The 18,098-nt window shown below is 41.3% G+C and overlaps 1 protein-coding gene across 2 annotated transcripts in view; it reads right to left on the bottom strand.

Annotated features, from left to right (window-relative positions):
- Positions 1 to 18,098, bottom strand: part of gnal (guanine nucleotide binding protein (G protein), alpha activating activity polypeptide, olfactory type) — a 44,407-nt gene that overhangs the window by 20,864 nt on the left and 5,445 nt on the right. The window contains exons 1-4 of one of the 2 annotated variants that reach the window (XM_080855374.1): positions 12,776 to 13,264; positions 12,466 to 12,538; positions 11,301 to 11,355; positions 10,993 to 11,112 (exon numbers count right to left, since the gene is read on the bottom strand). In XM_080855374.1, the coding sequence (XP_080711500.1) occupies positions 10,993 to 11,112; positions 11,301 to 11,355; positions 12,466 to 12,538; positions 12,776 to 12,914 (387 nt within the window). In that variant the 5' untranslated portion in view covers positions 12,915 to 13,264. Of the gene's footprint in view, positions 1 to 10,992; positions 11,113 to 11,300; positions 11,356 to 12,465; positions 12,539 to 12,775; positions 13,265 to 18,098 lie in introns of those variants that run through there. The other variant, XM_080855373.1, reaches the window with a different exon arrangement.

Here is an 18,098-nt window from a genome sequence, read left to right as displayed (position 1 = left end):
GACGGGGGGGGGGGGGATTCTGAGAAGGAGAGTTGTTTTTCCCCCTGGTCTTCCTTGGAGAGACAAGTCTGGCGTTGGATAATGAGGCCCCCAGTGGGGTCATCACATAATAACCACAAAATACAGGCAAACAAACAGCCACTGAAACATCAAAACAAACGGCAGAACCAGTAAAGCAAACGAGACACTACCAGTCCCGCCACCGCCATTCGCGCTATGGCCCTTCACAAAATTGACACTCAAACATTCCCTAAAACCTGAACACAATGGCTGACACACCTCAACACACCTTAACACATCCAATGCGCTGGCAGACACGAGAGGGGAAGTGAGGTGCGAAGCGCATTAACCCACAGAGGGCCATGGCCGTGCCCCAGGGGTCCCAGTGTCATTAGCTGAGGGTTCAAATCATGATGCAACAGTGAACCAACAGTGAACTAACTAGGCCTAACTGCTCCACTTTAAGTGGCTGACAGCTAAACAGCACTGCATCATTACGGAATCTAATAACGTATCTACAGTATACAATTCCGGAATCAAATAAAAAAATTGCGTCTGCACTTTATGATTTGTTAAGGGGATACATATTTGCATATATATATATATATATATATATATATATATATATATATATATATATATATATATATATATGAAAGCAAATATGTATATATATATATATATATATATATATATATATATATATATATATATATATATATATATGATTCAGGAGTCATATGCAAAGAACACAGGTGTCGAAGTCAACTTCATGTGTGAATTCTAGAATCTTTAAGAAGCAGTAGAGGGTTTAGGTGAGTCTAGGTTTCTAATCCTCCTTTTCACTTCCAAACAACTCCACACCAGTATTTGCCACGCTACGCCACTGTGTCTATTTGATACAAAGCTGTTTATGGAGGTGTTTGATGGGATGCAAAATGAAGTGATCCAAACAGACTCACAGCTGCTTCCCCAAAGAGGGCAAACCTCAGTCTTAGATACCTTCATATGTGTGTACAGGGCTACAAACTAAATTAAATCTACCACTACGAGAGCTCTGACATTAATGCAGCCTCTGCAGTAGCAAACTATTTCAAGCCTTTGGTTGATATTCCTGCTCGCTGGCTTCAGGTGAGATTTTCTGCTCACTCAAACTCAGAGTCAAAGCAGCTCTCCACATGCAAAGCACCTTTAACCCAGCAGAGCCACTTCCTGGTCCAGCGTGATGAACTCACTGGTAAAGCAGGAAGTAGCCGGACAGGAGGAAAACAAGCTGAGGAGGGGCGAGTTTGCCCAATTTGCTGTTCAGTTTGATACTAAATCACTCTCTATCTTTTTCTTTCTTTCTTTCTCTTTCTCTGTCTTTCCCTCTCTACGTATCTCTACGAAAACGAAAGAATGTCAATGTGCACAAATGTATCCATTTTGTGACTTTTGTAACCTAGGTAATGTATTACTTCCCACATTTAGTTTCAATATTATGGGGAAGAACTTCCAGCAGACAAAAGACTCATTGGTTTCATTCAAATACAATAAAAGACTAACTAATGTTACCGAAGCCTCCGCACAGTGTCAGGAACTCTGTTAGGGAGGGTGTGTCATGGATTAATGCAGTGGTTGTGCTGGGTAGCCTCCAAGAGTTGGAGAGTAACCCTGAGAGGAAAGAGTCAGTTCCAGGAAAAGGGTGGCCATTTTTCAGCGGATAAATTGACCCAAATCAAACAAATCATGACAAAACAAAACAAAGAACACTCTGTTGTTTGCAAGATGTTGGGAGGTGGGTGAAGAATTAGGAAGTGGATGGTATTCAAACTTCACATACACGCAGTCAAACTCATAGAGAAAAGTATAGATACACACACACACACACACACACACACACACACACACAGATCCGATGAGAAGCTTCTCTCTAACTTCTGTGACAAGGGATGCCCCGGCAAAAAAACCTAAAAAAACAAATCAAATCAAAACAAAACAAAACGATAAAAGAAAAAAAAAAACACAGAAGGAGTGAGCGAGAAAACAAATCTCTAAGGACCATGGGCAGCCTCTCACCTGCCATGCCGTGCTCTGCCTGAGCTTTCATTAGTGGCGGGGTGTTGGCAAAAGAGTCATTAGGTGGCAGTTAAACACAGCTCCGCGCGCGTCCCCTGGGCCCGGCTAATGACAGCCAGAGCTGCTCTGCGTCGCCCCACAGTTCCTGCGCGCTGTCACCAGTACCAGTGGAACGCTCCACTGAGGGAGCATGCGATACATGCAGACATGTACACACACACACACACACACACACACACACACACACACACACACACACACACACACAAAGATACACACACACACCGATACACAAACACACACACACACACACACACACACACACACACACACACACACACACACACACACAAATACACACACACATACACAGACACACACAAACACACTGATAGACAGGCAGGCATAGACACACAACCCCTCTTCCACTCATGCACACACACACAAACAAACAAAAATGTAGACCACCCCACGCATAGATGATTACACTATAGTTTACACAAAGGCATACAGAATGCGTATGCGTACTGATTTACTCATTGATGTTTACACGCGTGATGTCTACACACACACACAAACACACACAAATACACTCACACACACACACACACACACACACACACTAACTCATCATGATCTGCAAGCAGACTACTCCCTACATCAATGATCAGGAGCACAACATGTGGCACCTTTGCGAGATGCTTCCATGAGGGCCAGGCCTCTCCTCTGAGAGAACACTTGTCCATGGTGCACAGTGTTTCCTCCAGGAGTTTGCAGCAGCAGAGGGAAAGGGTTTTGTTTGTGCCTGGTAGACGCACACGACAACGCAGTACGGCAGTCGAACTGAATATCAATAGGTAATTAAAAGATTGTAGACGCTTGACTACAAAAAACAAACCTTACGAATGAACATATTTATTAACTTCTATTTATTTATTCATCATACATCTTTGACACACTACTTACAGAGGGTGCTCTATATTAGCCTCCGTGGCAAAGCCATGCTGAAAGAATTACATTTTTTCAGTTTTTTTTTTTAAACATAATGTTCTGTCATAGGGAAACTGGGCCAGAGGCGGCCCGGCGCTCAGCAGCATGCACCATGGCAGATGGTCCCTCTGCAGCCGGCCAACATAAGCTGGACCATTATTTCACGATTTATTATTAATATTAATTAAGATTGCCATGAACATGTAGCAGTTATATCAACAGAAATAAACTTTAACCTCCTCGCAAGAACAAAGCCCATCATAGCCCTATGCTATGAATACCCTACAACCTCTACATATGCTGCCCTTTTTCAAATACACACAATTGTTTTAAATACTATAAAACTGCGAAGGTAATATGTCTAATAAGTCCAGTCACTACAACCTTACAGGCAACAAGCCAGATGTTCTGATCTCCAGTATCTAGATACAGTTTATAGGTTTAACCACCCCTCTGTTAACAACGGCAGCTCTATTAGGGCCTACAAAAGCCAAGAGGGGTACGAATAAACCAAATCAAGGTTTGTGTCTGGAATCCAACTTAGAGTAGCCTATAGCTTAACAGCAAAAAGTCTTCCTGTTGTTACTGAGAAAGTAAGTGTGATGATTACATTTCAAAACAAGCACTGTAAGATTAGCTTGGTCAGTTTTAGTTTTGTGGCTAAAAACATTTGGGCTAACTGTTGTAGCAAGCAGTTTAACAGCCCTTTTTCTAAACAAAGTGACTATTGATAAGGAGTTTTGTGGCAATCAAATTGCCTTCATAGTCCCTGTGGCCGGGTGTTCAAGTGAATTGGTGGTCCAGCGGTCACTGCTGCCTTACAAGCTGTTGACCCGGGTTTGACTCATTTGAGTCATTTCCAATTTTTATTGATTATGGTCAGTCATCAATTTATGATGTCACAATGACTAAGCCGCGTCATGGAGACACGCAGACTGGGGGCCAATGGGTCCTGTGAGGCGCACCCCAAGAGGAAGTGCTAGCGGGCAGATGTGCCTGCACCGAGCAGTGCTTATTGCCCCCGCATCGACTGAGTGCCGCACTAGGATACACCATAGCGGGCCGGACAACTGTTCTTTTGACCCTCTCCACTGACAAACACCATGTTTCCTAATGCTACGGAATGGGAATTAACCATACAGACAGAAACGGGTGTTGCTACCACATCGCTACATGTCTCCACCTTCTGTATCTATAATTCAAGTGTGCACCTAGCTGCACCTTTGCTGGCCAATTGCTAGTACGCACTTTCTTGACAACAATTAGCATGGAATAGCAAACACTATGTGACTATGTCAGTGACCTTTATAACTAATGTCAGCTGGCTTGCAAACATGATTTTGCTAGCATAATGAATTGGCGAACACATGACACACATTGCCTGACATGTACATCAGATTGCCTGACGAGATATTGTATTGTTCGGTAGCTCTAGATATATTTTTACATTCATTCAGTCTTAACCAACACCGATTCAGACATTGGCAACACACCCCTTCATGCAGACCGGAACCGCCCCTGTGTCATATGGCTTCCATAGACACACTTCGCCATGGAGTATCTTGCTCAGCCGATCAAAGATCTTTGGACAGCTCTGCCAATCTTAAATGTTTGGTATCATATCACTACCAGGTCAGTATATGTCTCCACTTCCTCGATCAGACATTCAAAATGAAAAGCCTTCTGTCGAATCGTGTAATTGCGACTCCCCAATATTTCATAAAAGTCTGAAGCAGCGGCAGCAGCAACTTTGCAGCGACTGGCCATCACTACAAAATATATATATAACGGAAACACAACTGCATAGGAGGAGAGGGGGGAAATACTGTCTTCATGCTAGCATGCTTGCTAGCATGAAGCTAAAAGCTCAATTCTTTTTCAATTCTAAACCTTTTGACACACTGACATGGACACCCATATAAATCACTTTTAGAAAAAAATGATTCTGTTGGACACCATAAGCTTAAATGTAAAGACATAAAATTAATGAAAAAGTATGTACTACTCCCACCCCTTTCCCGATTATCTCTGTAGCTGTGACTATACAATGCTTGGTTTGAAATTTGACTGTGCTAACCAGGCATCGCTTACTTCATACTTCCTGAACATCGCACACAACTTGAGCGGTGGCTAACTACGACACTTCCATCCAGAGATATCACTTAGTCACAAAAATAAGCCTTGAAGAACCGATGGTTACACTGGTTGCATGACACACACACACACACAGACAATATACATCACACATACATATCTTAACATATTAGTTCAGGAACTAACAAACAAACAAGCATAGCAACTAGAGCAACAACACCAGTCCATGTATTTCCTCCTGGGTCACTTTTACTTTTGTATTGTTTCCTTTATTGTGACATAATTGAGAGTGTCCGTGTCTACACATAAACTGACGGTAGGCCAGATAGGCAACAGAAAAACATTTCAGTTCAATGACTGTCTCTGAATATTAGCTCTGTTAATGAGAGAGAATGAAGGCCTAAAGCTTGTAAACAACAACAGACAGATTTGCATGATGGCCCATGTATGGCTGCCATGTGAATCCTCTTCCTGGCTCTCCAGTAACTGTCTCTTTCTCTCTCTTTACAACAACATCCTCTCTCTTCTGTCTTTCAGTCACTTCTTACAGTATTTGCAAGAAGCATTTGACTTACTTCTAACCTGTTCCCCTATCTCTCTAGCTTAGTTACATTGTCTGTCGTAAAGGACACATTGTTCAGACATTTCTGGTGCTCATCTGATGATCTAGAGAGAGGACTTCCTGAGCCAAACCCTCACCCCTACAATCATCACTTGCAGAAACCACAGATGAGAGTGAGACTAACCTTACCGCAGCCAGTGTGTAGAGACACTAACTCCTTTACTGATAACTACACTGGCTGTGATTAAACCTGTGCATTTAGTTAAAGAGAGTTTTTAACATGTCTGTGTATGTGTGGTTTATGAAACACTGTGTGTGTGTGTGTGTGTGTGCGTGTGTTTGCAAATGTGTTTCCTAAAAAGTGTGTGTGTTTGCGAATGCATTGCATGAAATGTGTGTCTGTCTGTCTGTGTGTGTGTGTGTGTGTGTGTGTGTGTGTGTGTGTGTGTGTGTGTGTGTGTGTAGCAGGAGAGCCTCCTCAGGGCTTGAGCTCGGGAGGCTTGTGACCCACTGAGAATAGGCAGCCTGTATAGTTTACAGGCCTGTAGAGACCAGCAGGCAAAGGAGGGACCGCCAGAATGAAAGAAAGAAAAGGAAGAAAGAAAGACTAAACGGTAGAATAGTACTATATAAGAATAATACTATATATATATATATATATATATATATATATTAAAGGTAAGGGGGGTGTAGCCAGAGTTAAAGGCAGACAGAGGAAGGGGGGGAGGGGGGAGAGAGAGAGGGGACTAAGAGAGGGGTAGAGAGGGATAGAAACAGAGAGAGGCCAAAGAGACCAATGAGATCTCCCTTTTTACACTCCCCTCACCTAGCACTACATTAGAGCTAAAATCAATCTCACTCTCTCTGTCTAAATCTGGATGAATGAGACGTATTTTGTATGTCTTAGCTTCTGTTTGTCCCTGCAATCATACTCTCTGGAGAGCGGTACAATAGAGCCTGAACAAAGACTACATTCATTTCAGTCGTCAGACCAAGTTATAATGATAATAAAACAGGAATGTTTCTATAAACATTCATACCAATCAACAAATACATGACTACTGTAACATCAAAACAGTATTCACAGACTTACAAACCCCTGCTGCCCTAGCCTACGAAAAATGGCGTTAGTCGATCTACTGATTTTAGTGTCAATACCCACTGATGGTATTCCAGTGAGCCACTCAGCTGTTAATGCAACTATAGATTTAATTTTTCTCACGTGCCCTTTTTCCTGAGCCCACACACACACACACACACACACACACACACACACACACACACACACACACACACACACACACACACACACACACACACACACACACACACACACACACACACACACACACACACACACACACACACACACACACACACACACACACACAGGACCAGCAGAGAAGCAGCCATCAATCATGTGAGTGGTCAAACCAGTGACACGAGAGTACAGTTAGACCAGGGTTAGCAGTCCTCTAGCTGATTCATCGCCACAAGACCCTACAAGTCGGAAAACATGGATGTAAACCACATTGGAGACTGGGCTGCACAAACTGTTTCAGCTATCTTTCAAAGCCTCCATCTTAAAGTTATTACTGATGATTTTCTGGTCCTTACATTTGACCAGGAGAGAAACATGCAGGTTGTCTATTCAGCTGGGTCACAAAGGGGAGTTTGCGCACAGGCTAACCAGAGTTAGCCATGTGATTTGAGCTTGCAGACATGAAACGCAGGCGTGATCTGGGAGAGGGCTGGGCTAATTCGCTGTATCAAAAGCCCTGGCCGCGGAGCCAGCCCCCTTCTTTGTACACGGCTAAGCCCTCAGCCAGCGTGTTTACTAACAAAAATCGATGCAGCATTACATAATAAGCTTAATTAATGGAACTCGTGCCACAGCCAAAACAACTCGCTGCCACCGTCCGTGTTTTGACAAACAGGGCACAGAATCATCGGTAAGATGAGAACACATGCAAACCACATACACAGGCAAGCACACAGACACACTCACAAACACACACACACACACATACACAAACATCACATAACAGAACAGCACATTCTCTGATGTGCCTTCAAGAGGTTAGATATCAGTCTGTGTGAAAAAACATCACATCAGTGACATACATCATGACATTTCACCCAGTATTGATACAAGTAACAAGATACTTCTAGAACCAAACCAGAAATATTAAACAAGAAACAAGGAATATTTTATAATTACTGAAGCTAAATTACTTCTGTACACCAATCAAACAGAATGGCCTTCCCTTATTCTGTATTACCTGTACTACAGTTAACATGGGAAGTGAAGTGTTTATGGCCCCATAAGTCTTTTCCACTCACAAACTCTGTGGGTACTGTTAGAGCTAGACTACACTACGAGCATGTTTAAAACGTCATGTTTGGGCCAGAGAGGTTCAGTCATCTCGTTTTCAAATCTGTATGGGATGCTCATAATTTCAAGGTTTTTCTGATCGGCTGAATACTTTCCATCTCAGCCTATAGTTTTGTTTCCAATGAGGATAGACTTCACTCGTTTCATGGAGGATAGATTGCATTAGATAACAGTACCAGCACACACATAAACACTATGCGCAAATACACACACACACACACACACACACACACAGCGACCCTTGCACTGAACTCATTCATTTCCCTGCAGCACAGGTTACCGGGATACGGGCTATTTTAGCACAAAAAGAAGCAACTGTTAAGCTCTTTCGTAACTCCACGGCAAGTAACAAGCCTCAGCCTTGTCTGAGCATCTCTGACCCACTACGACACAGACGATGGGCCGCTCTCTTCTCTGGGAGGCGAAGAGAAAAGGCTTTGATTCAAAGGAGCCCACACTCCACAAGACAAGCAAATCAATTACTTCGGAGTCCTTCTAGGAACGCCACTGAAGCTCCGTCTGACAGATGTGGCGAAATCTCCCTGCAGGATCACTTAGAGCAGTTCCGGCTTCAAGCATGACAAACAAGACAACCCTAACACCGAACCCCCCCCACCCACCATCCCCCAAAACAAAACACTCCTAGCTATACACTTAAAGCTTTACTGTACCTGAAGTGTAATCAGGCCAAATACACCGTGGAACATCTTTAAAAGAGCTGCATGTATGTGCAAACAATCAAATAAGATGAGACATAACGTGACCGCCGAAGAGGGACGGGAATGAAAATAAAAATAAGCCCCACACGTTTCCTTAGCACTGATGCTTCGCAGGAGGCAGAAAACAACAGAAAAGGGGTCAGACCACACGACGGCCAAGAGACATAAAGGCAGCTGTGGTTTCTACCTATCCCCTGCAACTGTACCTGAAACACCTATTCTGTGCTGGGACCAGCGTTTTATTTTTCACACATAGTCCAAGTTAAAGTTTCCCTACTTGTCTCCCCTTTCTTTCCTTTTTCCTTGCTTCCTTTCCCGAACTCAGATTAGCAACACAAAGCACTGGTGTTAAAGTTAGCATACTATATGCTATCAGGCACAGTCTGTGAAGCTGAGGTCACATGCCTCCATTTGTGAGGCCCTGGTATTCTGCACTTAAGAGTATAATGTTGAAGGTAGAGCAAAGGGTCGTTCTCAGAGCTCTTGGGTAAGGCCATTCTTTCTCAAAGCAAGGAAATCAGACAGGCATATGACTACTGCGTTCAAGCAGTGGCATCTAGTTTTTTAGAGTAACAACAGCACTATTTCTGACTACAGACTACAAACAGACAACTAAAGGTGTGAATCTTCACTGGTCTCATGATTCAATTTAAAGGGTTAACGATTTGATTATAAAACGATTCTTGATGCATCGTGATGCATCTTGTCCTCCAAGTTTTTTTTTTCATAAACACAAGCAATCATATGCGAAATCTATTTGCCCTTTAAATCTTATAAATCTAACCCTTACCCTCAAATAACATAAAATGTCCGTCTTTTTTTTCAGAAGCAGATTAGACATTGACCTAAATGTCTAAATACTAAATATTTTGCAGCCTACTGCATTGTAAACACAACTTCTATGAAAGGTTTCCATTAAAACTAATTCTGCCCTTCTATTAGACCCACAGGATAATTTGGTTATGGTCCTACAACAAAAATATAACATAAAAAACTGCTGGCTCTTAAAAGGTCAAAGATGATTATGCATGCCACAAGGTAGTATGAACTGGAATTCATCTGTGGTAAATAGATATAAAACATATTGAAAGAACCATGGATTAGATTTGCCTAATATGACGCCCCAGGAAGTGGTAGAAAGTAAGCTACCAGCATTTAGCTAAGTAGCAGAGCTATATTAAAGCTATGTGCTCATTCACTGATGTGATGGCCTCATAGTCGCAACAAAATGCATTTAAAATATGATCAAGCTAAGGTGTAACTGTACTTGGCTGCATCACAAGACCCAATGGATTGTGTACTTGTAATATGTATAGCCAGTGTCTGAAAGTCTACACTGCTATGAAAAGTTTGTAAATGAATGAAACCAATAATGTGCCTTTCTAAACACTAATGTTCATTGGCAGCTTTGGTGAGGTAACTCAAATTACAGTAGCCAATGCTATTTCATGACCCCTTCCCAGAGTTGAATGTTGAAAACTTTTTCAACTCTCTCATTTAACAATTTCAAGCTTCCGAGTCGACGGTAAAATTAAACCACTAACAAAATCAATTCCCATTGCCGTCTCTAATCCATCTCCATTGACTGCGCCTGTGTGAAACTGAGCGTGCAGTAGTTTGCATGAGCTCAGTACAATAAGTTCAGCTTCTTCGTATCCGCGTATCCGCAACAGCACAAAAACAAGTATACTTGGGACTATCCGTCTCCATATTGGACAAGCTGTGTCCGCAAAAGTGTACCTCGGCCTTTATAGAAACCCTGTGCTGAGGGAGACCAATGAGACACTGCTGTTGTTATCATCTACCATCAGGTGTCACTGTTAGCCTTCACAGTTTATTCAAACAGTATATGGAAGATGTTAACAATAGAATTAGAACTATAAAATAGGAAGTAATAAAGTTGACTTTTATTTTCTTAGTTTGAGGCATCCATTGATGTATCCAATCTAGTAGGGTATTCAGAGAACACCCAGAAGGCCCTGATGGACAACCTCTGCATCACGAAACCTCAACATCTACAATCAGCAAAAGCAATGTGAGCAGGCCACATTAAAGTCATTACCCGGATCACATTCTCCCATCTCAAACATGGACACTGCTGGGTGGCGTGGCCCAGAATAAAACGATATTTTCCAAAACAAATGGCCAGCTGGCTCAGTCAGGCCAATCCTTACCTCCGTATAGTCGAAGTCCGAGAGAGGCGCTATGCTTTTGATGTAGTCGATCCGGGGCTGGTTGGCTGCATTGCCAAGTGGAACCGGAGGAATTAACGTGCTCATCGCTGAAACTATCGTCTGGAAAGCGGATCAAATGAAAACACAGACATTAATCTGGATAAATATGGGATAAACCTGTGTATAAGCCAATCTAATCAGTGCAGAAGGATTGCTGGGTAAGATCTCATTGGGGGTAAAAAGTAAACAATATCATGTAACATGCTGAGGGACACATGTCAGTTAGAACACTGCTGACAATGACTTACCACTATGGCATCTTTCACATTTTTTCGAATATCCAAGATTTTTTGTTTCTTTTCTCTGAGAATAAAATGTTGACACAAAATTAGTGATATCATACCCATTATTCTATTTGTTTCTTCCATATAACACAATGCCAGTAAATATTCTGATTATTTAGCATATCTGTGTGCGTGTGTGTGTGTGTGTGTGTGTGTGTGTGTGTGTGTGTGTGTGTGTGTGTGTGTGTGTGTGTGTGTACATTTGTAAGTAGGTGAGAGTACAGACAGTTTAAAGGTCTGTTCTATAAAAGGTGTTCAGATATGGCAATTAAATGTCAACATAGCTAAAAAAAAATCCTAGGCCACCATCATAAAATAAATAGGATTTAACTATTAGCCATGGCTATAAATATATCATATTGATACCACTGCATACAAATCTTAAACTCTATTTATGATACAAAAAGATTAAGACTTACATTAAATAAAACTAAATGATTATAACATCACTTGCCAAGAAAGCTGTAGGCTAATAGTATCCACAGCCTGTATAATCTAATTTGATGTATACAAAGTTTGTCTTTGTATTAGGTGTGAGAGCATGCAATGCTGTGAATACATTGCATCCTCAAATAGGTGGAACTCAATAACTTAGACCCAATATATATTTAGCCTTATATCTACATAAACGACTACATTAAATCAGCCGAAATATTTTTAAATACAACAGACCAAGACACCTACTTTCCACCTCGACCTCTGCACACAGAAAAAACTTGAAACAACCACACCATACATTGGTCATTATTTTGAAGCAAAACAGTGCAGAAATGCTATTTGGGTCATAATAAAATAAGATATTCAAAGGGAATCTCTGTCAAAGCACACGCCGATAATGACGTCTTTATCTCGCTGACAGCTTTTAGAAATCAGCTGGACATAGCAAGCTTGTCGCCATGCTGTTCTTCCAATACGGGCCTTATGTATCTGCAGTGCTAACATTAGCTGGGGGAAAATAGTCAGAAACGAAGACGTTTACATTCTGTTACAAAAGAAGAAAGGCTGGTAGACTGTTAAGCATATAGCTAATGTCACAAGCAAAGACTGCGGAAATGATCTGCTACTAGAAATACAGAGCTTACAGAGAGAGAGAGAGCGAGAGAGAGAGAGAACATATCTGGCCACTTACTCTGCATTAAAGCCATTGACGTGAAGGATCCGCATCTGCTTGACAATCGTGCTCTTTCCGGACTCTCCAGCTCCTTAGAAAATAAAATAAAACAAAAATGTGACACTGCTTCCTTGTACAGAAATACATGTCGCTGACACTTCGCAAAGGGCTTATAACAGGCGATTGACAAAATGCGTGCGAGTCGGTGGCAATTAAACCATCCATCTACATAGAGCAGGCGAGACCTGTCAACATATGTGGGCAGGGGAAGAAACTGAAAACAGCCGATAACCGACGTCTTTATCAAAAACCATCTTCCGGACCTTACCTAATAAAAGTAGCCGATGCGTGGCTTTATAGGCTTGTCTTTCTTTTTGCAACTGTTTCTCGATTTTTTTATTCGCTTCTCGCTGAGCCTTTTCGTCGATGCGTTGGTCTTCAGTCTTGCTGTTGCCCAAACACCCCATCTTCCGTTGGCCTCTGCTCGCACCCGGCGTATAAAACAGTAACAGTAATTCCTACTTTCTATATAAAAAGGCGAACAAATGGGGCGAAAAATCCGTGCGCCACTTTTCCGTCGCTGTGAAAAAAGGGTTTCGCTATAATCCTTTAACAAACCGAAGCCAAACGGTTCACTCGAATCCAATAAATATAAGCATTATAAATAGAATAAAAATATACATTTGGCTAACAACATAAATAAGAACAAATCGGCTGATTCTGGAACCCAGCCAACGCTCGCTCCTGCTTCTCTCTCAGTATTTTTCTCTCTAAAATGCTGTTAGCAATTCTGTCTGTTAAACTCAACACTGCCTCTCTCTGTGACACCAGGAAGTAACACCGATTTGAAAGAGGAACACCTCTCACTTCGTGCTGTCAGCACCTGCCCTTCTGAAAATGTTCAGCCAAAGAGACGGCTGTTAGGTCTGTTACCTGCTTTGGGTTCCCAAAAAAGTAGCCAGACCTATCCACAGGACGAAATAACGTAGTCTAGGTGACAGAAAATAATACGACAGCGCGCTACAACTCATGCCACAGCAGGCAGGTCAGTTACCTCACTACAATCATAATACGAGAAATATTAAAGATTGTAGATAGAACCGAAATATCAAATGAAGAAATACGTTTTTTTTTTTTTTTAATGACAGATATAAAAGAGAATGTATAAAAGAAGCAGGCTATCAGAAGTTAGCCTAAATATAATCTTCAAAGATCACCTCGCTCATATTGAGTTACACAATAGGAATGTTAACCTGGGACACTAGCTGTAGGTTTTTTTTTTTTTTTTTTATCAGCCATACATGGCCAAAGGCCTCTGCCATAAATGAATTCCAAGTGCATGGCATGTTATGGCTATAATACTTATTATACAGGTATTCAAACTCATTTGATATGAAATGTGAATATAATGGTGGAAAGTCAATCTAGAGTCTGTCTGATTAGTTAAACCTATGTAAGGCAGGGCAACAAATGACTACAGTAGATACAAACTTGTGTGTGTGTGTGTGTGTGTGTGTGTGTGTGTGTGTGTGTGTGAGAGAGAGAGAGAGAGAGAGAGAGAGAGAGAGAGACTCAGTGGGGGGTGGAAGTATCCTAGGCACTGGCCACAGCTCAGCCTTCATAAAACTGGTACATTGCAAATATAGTGGACTACATGCAAATTGGTTCCCAAGTTTGCATACCAGTGGCTACAGCACAGCTAGGCTGAGGAGAACAGCTAATTCAGTAGGCTATCATCTGTAATAACACTTAATAGGCCTACAAGCATTCTTTGAATATAGACCTGATTTTTCCTCATGTGACTGTGTAAGTATAACAAAGTATATTTCACCAGATTGACAATAAAGAATAGCACTAAATTAAAAAGGGTAGAATGTCTACTGAGAATATTAAGATGCCATAGAATATTTTTTACAGAGAAAGTCAACATCTCACAATGTCACATACTTCTCTACAAATAACTACCTTAGCTAGCTTTTGATGCTTAAAATATAACCTTATCACTGTTGTGCCATCCATGTAAAGAACAACAAACAAATAAACAAAAGCCAATGAAACAGTCCAAGTCCCTCAGAGTTTGAGCACGATCGCTATCTGCCACACAGAAGAGAAGTTGCCATCGTTTGGGACAATGGAAAGATTTTCCCGCACACGAATATGGAAAGGAGATGCAAAGTCGCTTTTAAGATGTCAAACAACAGGTTCTGGCCCCAGAGGATGCAAATGATGGATGGGTTTTCTGTGGCCTCTCTTAACTGTCTGTAACTAGACTGCTGGCTGGGAGGAGGTAGTGTTCAAGGTGAGGCAGAGAGGCCTGGGATCAGTTGCAATGCGCCTGTCTCCCTCTTGTGGAGAATGCAAGAAAGAGCGACGGTAAAATACAGTTTGTCAGCAGCCATTTAAATAAAATTAAACTAAAACTATTAACATTTATTAGGCTACATTTATGACTTTGATGAGCATTTTCACATTGATCATTGACATTGCTCTGAATGATGCAACCTACATTTAATATACATTACACTTTTATATTTGGTTGGAGTGATACATTGATTTAGCATTATTTAAGACAGTTGCAAATACTACCCCAAGTCATTGTCCTAATCATAATCAAAATCCCAACTCAAACCTTAACCCGACTATTTTTCTGAGACGCCCAAAAGTAGAATTCAACCTGACCAGTACTGGAGATGACCTGAAGAAATATCTGGCCAACATTCCACTTTTCAGTCAGTGCCCTCTTTGTACAGAAACAATGTCATTCTCTTCATATGAAAATCCTCATCACACCATCTTTGTTTATTTTGATACCACCTCTGTTAATTGGTTCATTTTAAACTGTTCATTTTAATTAAGATATACAGTGTCTTGGCCAGTTTACACAAGAGGGCACATATTTCCCACACGTCACATTAACACATCTGACCGAGGTCCCACACAGATCCAGGGAGTCTTCACCAGATCACTGCCAACTCTGACCAAGACACAGACCTCAGCACTCTTGCAATGTATGAATTTGATGGCTATTTTGCGCATTTACAGCAGAAAGCAGTTGCTTATTAGCAATTAGCTTCTTATGCTGAGGATAAAATATGTGGTTAAAGGAACTGGATCAGGTTCTGTCTGGAGAATGGGGTTCTTTCCGAATCAAGGAGCAAAACACTAGAGTATGGTTTATATTTTATATCAGTTTTATGTTGATGTCTTCTGACTTGCAATACTAAACAGAAGATCTTTGAGAGCATATTCAGTAGATTTGTTTATGGATTTAGCAAACATTCAGGAGTTGGCCTCTACTTAGCAAGAGAGAAATCCAACACAATAGAGATAAATAGGGACCATGTTTCCCAAATTAAACGCACTGTGACCACACATTAAAGGGTGTTACATCTTTCCAGGGAACATTTGGAGGAATACAAGTATAATTGAAGGAATTGTAAGGACATTGTGTCCCCTTGTGTTTACGAGGGACAGACTTGGCAGTGTTAGACAGAAGAGTTAATGTACAGCCCAGTTCATATCAGAGGCCAGGGAACAGGTTTCCTGCTTGGCCTCATTTGTGCGCATACTTTCTGTTGTGAGTGAATGCAAAATAGATGGTTACAGATTAAGACGTGAAACTGGCAGCAGTTACTTTCAGGTGAAAAAGAAAAGAAAAAATCTCGAGAATAATTTTACTGCTTTATGAAAATGTACACAAACCACTGGTCTCGAAATTGTACCTTGATTTGCTAGTAAACGGCATTGGTCTGACATGACTAATTCTCTCATTGGACAATAGTTTGTGTCAAATAAAAATGCAGTCCCAGACTTGGCCTGTTGCCCTACGCTCCTTTAAAGCACATTCTTGGCCTTTAATCCCTTTGTTTTTGTTTTGGGTCACATGAACTTCTACCCTGCAGGCGTGTTACAGGCCAGTGTCCACAGGACGGCCAGGACCGATTTAGAAAGCAAGAGTGAGTGTTTTGTTTGGACACAGAAAACAGAATGGGAATATCCTTGAGCGTGTGTGAAAAAGTTCACAGGTGTTGTGTGTGTGTGTTTTATGTTTACGTGTGTTGCATATGTGTTTTTGTTGTATCTGTGTGTGTGTGTTTACATTTGTTGTCCCTTTTATCAACATTACAATTAGAGAGTATGTACTATATTTGACTAGTCTGCATGTGTGTTTATGACTACGTACATGTTTGTGATTACATTTGTGAATGTATGTCATATGTGTTTGTCTATCTGTGTGTGCGTGTGTTTTTATGCATTCGTCTGTGTGTGTGTGTTTGTATGTGTGTGTGTGTGTGTGTGTGTACGCATTAGCAGGGGGTGAGGCTAGAGTGGGTCACTGTTTCAAAATACAAGCCGCTCCTCACACACACACTCCCCCACCCTGCATTCAAATGCAGCTGGCCTCCAAATCACAGATAATATTTCATAGGATCACTGAAAACAAACTCAGCCAAGAGTCTCTCTGCCAAAAGGCAATCTGGTACCCTGCACCTGTGAGGTCACATGTGTGTGTGCGTGTGTGTGTATGTGTGTGTGTGTGTGTGTGTGTGTGTGTGTGTGTGTGAACTAACCTGGGATGACCCTTTTATACAAAGGGTCAACACACATCTGCCCCACTCCCAAATTTGTGTAAAAGGGAAATAAGATGACCTAATGCCTTCCAGTCTTCCATGCTGTGAGAGTTCACAAAAGTGCTCTAACGAAAAATGTTTGAGACTATTCTTATTTTGACAAATTCATTTCATTCAGGGTGGGAACAGACTTATATTGTAAGTTTTGTGACAAAATCCAAGTATTTCTATATGGTGTCTATATATCAGCTCTATATTGTATTCTTTCAGGCTTCTGTAAACCTAAACATTTTAAACCTGCCAAAGAAATACTGTAGACTTCCACTACAATATTTTATGGGGCTTGGTCCCATGTATTGATCTGACCGTAACGGTCATTGTCTTGTCCTATTGGGTCCTCCTGGATTCTGACTAAAATACTGTAAAAATAGAATAGATTCAGCAACAAATCTGGGAAAACTGAGCACAGACTTAATCAAACACATACTAAGAGAATCAGATTGTATATATATACGTATATATATATTTACATATTTTGATGCCTCAGTATTGACACTAAATATTATGTAACATGCCCAGTCCGCTGGTTATCAGTGCTAATGTGGCAGCCAATGATAAAAGTGAACTACATTACTCACAAATATCTGATCTTTATCTGCCAGTGTTTCATCAAGGACAGCTGTGGGAGGCGTTCTCCCTAAGAGTTGAACTCTTCTCTGTGCCACAGTGTGTTGTCACATAAAACAAGAGTGAGTCACTCTTCCCAGACATACACATGTGCACACACACACGCACGCAAACACACACACACACACACACACACACACACACACACACACACACACACACACACAGACATCCTTCCTCCTCTTTCGTGGAACAAGTGACTGATCCACACCTGCCTGTGTCATTTATAGCTACCCAGATGCATCCATGAATTGAAAAAAAAAACAGTAAAATCATTTCCTGAGAGATAAAAATACAATTTATGAGCTAATCGAATCGAGAAAAACACATATTTCCATCACAGACAGCAACCTCCATGTGTCAGGCTGCATTTGAAGTAGATGATAACAAATA

Source organism: Sprattus sprattus (genome assembly GCF_963457725.1).
Source record: "Sprattus sprattus genome assembly, chromosome: 17".
NCBI lineage: Eukaryota > Metazoa > Chordata > Actinopteri > Clupeiformes > Clupeidae > Sprattus > Sprattus sprattus.
The sequence above is the reverse complement of the archived record's forward strand: the minus strand, read 5'-3'. Positions and strand labels throughout refer to the sequence as shown.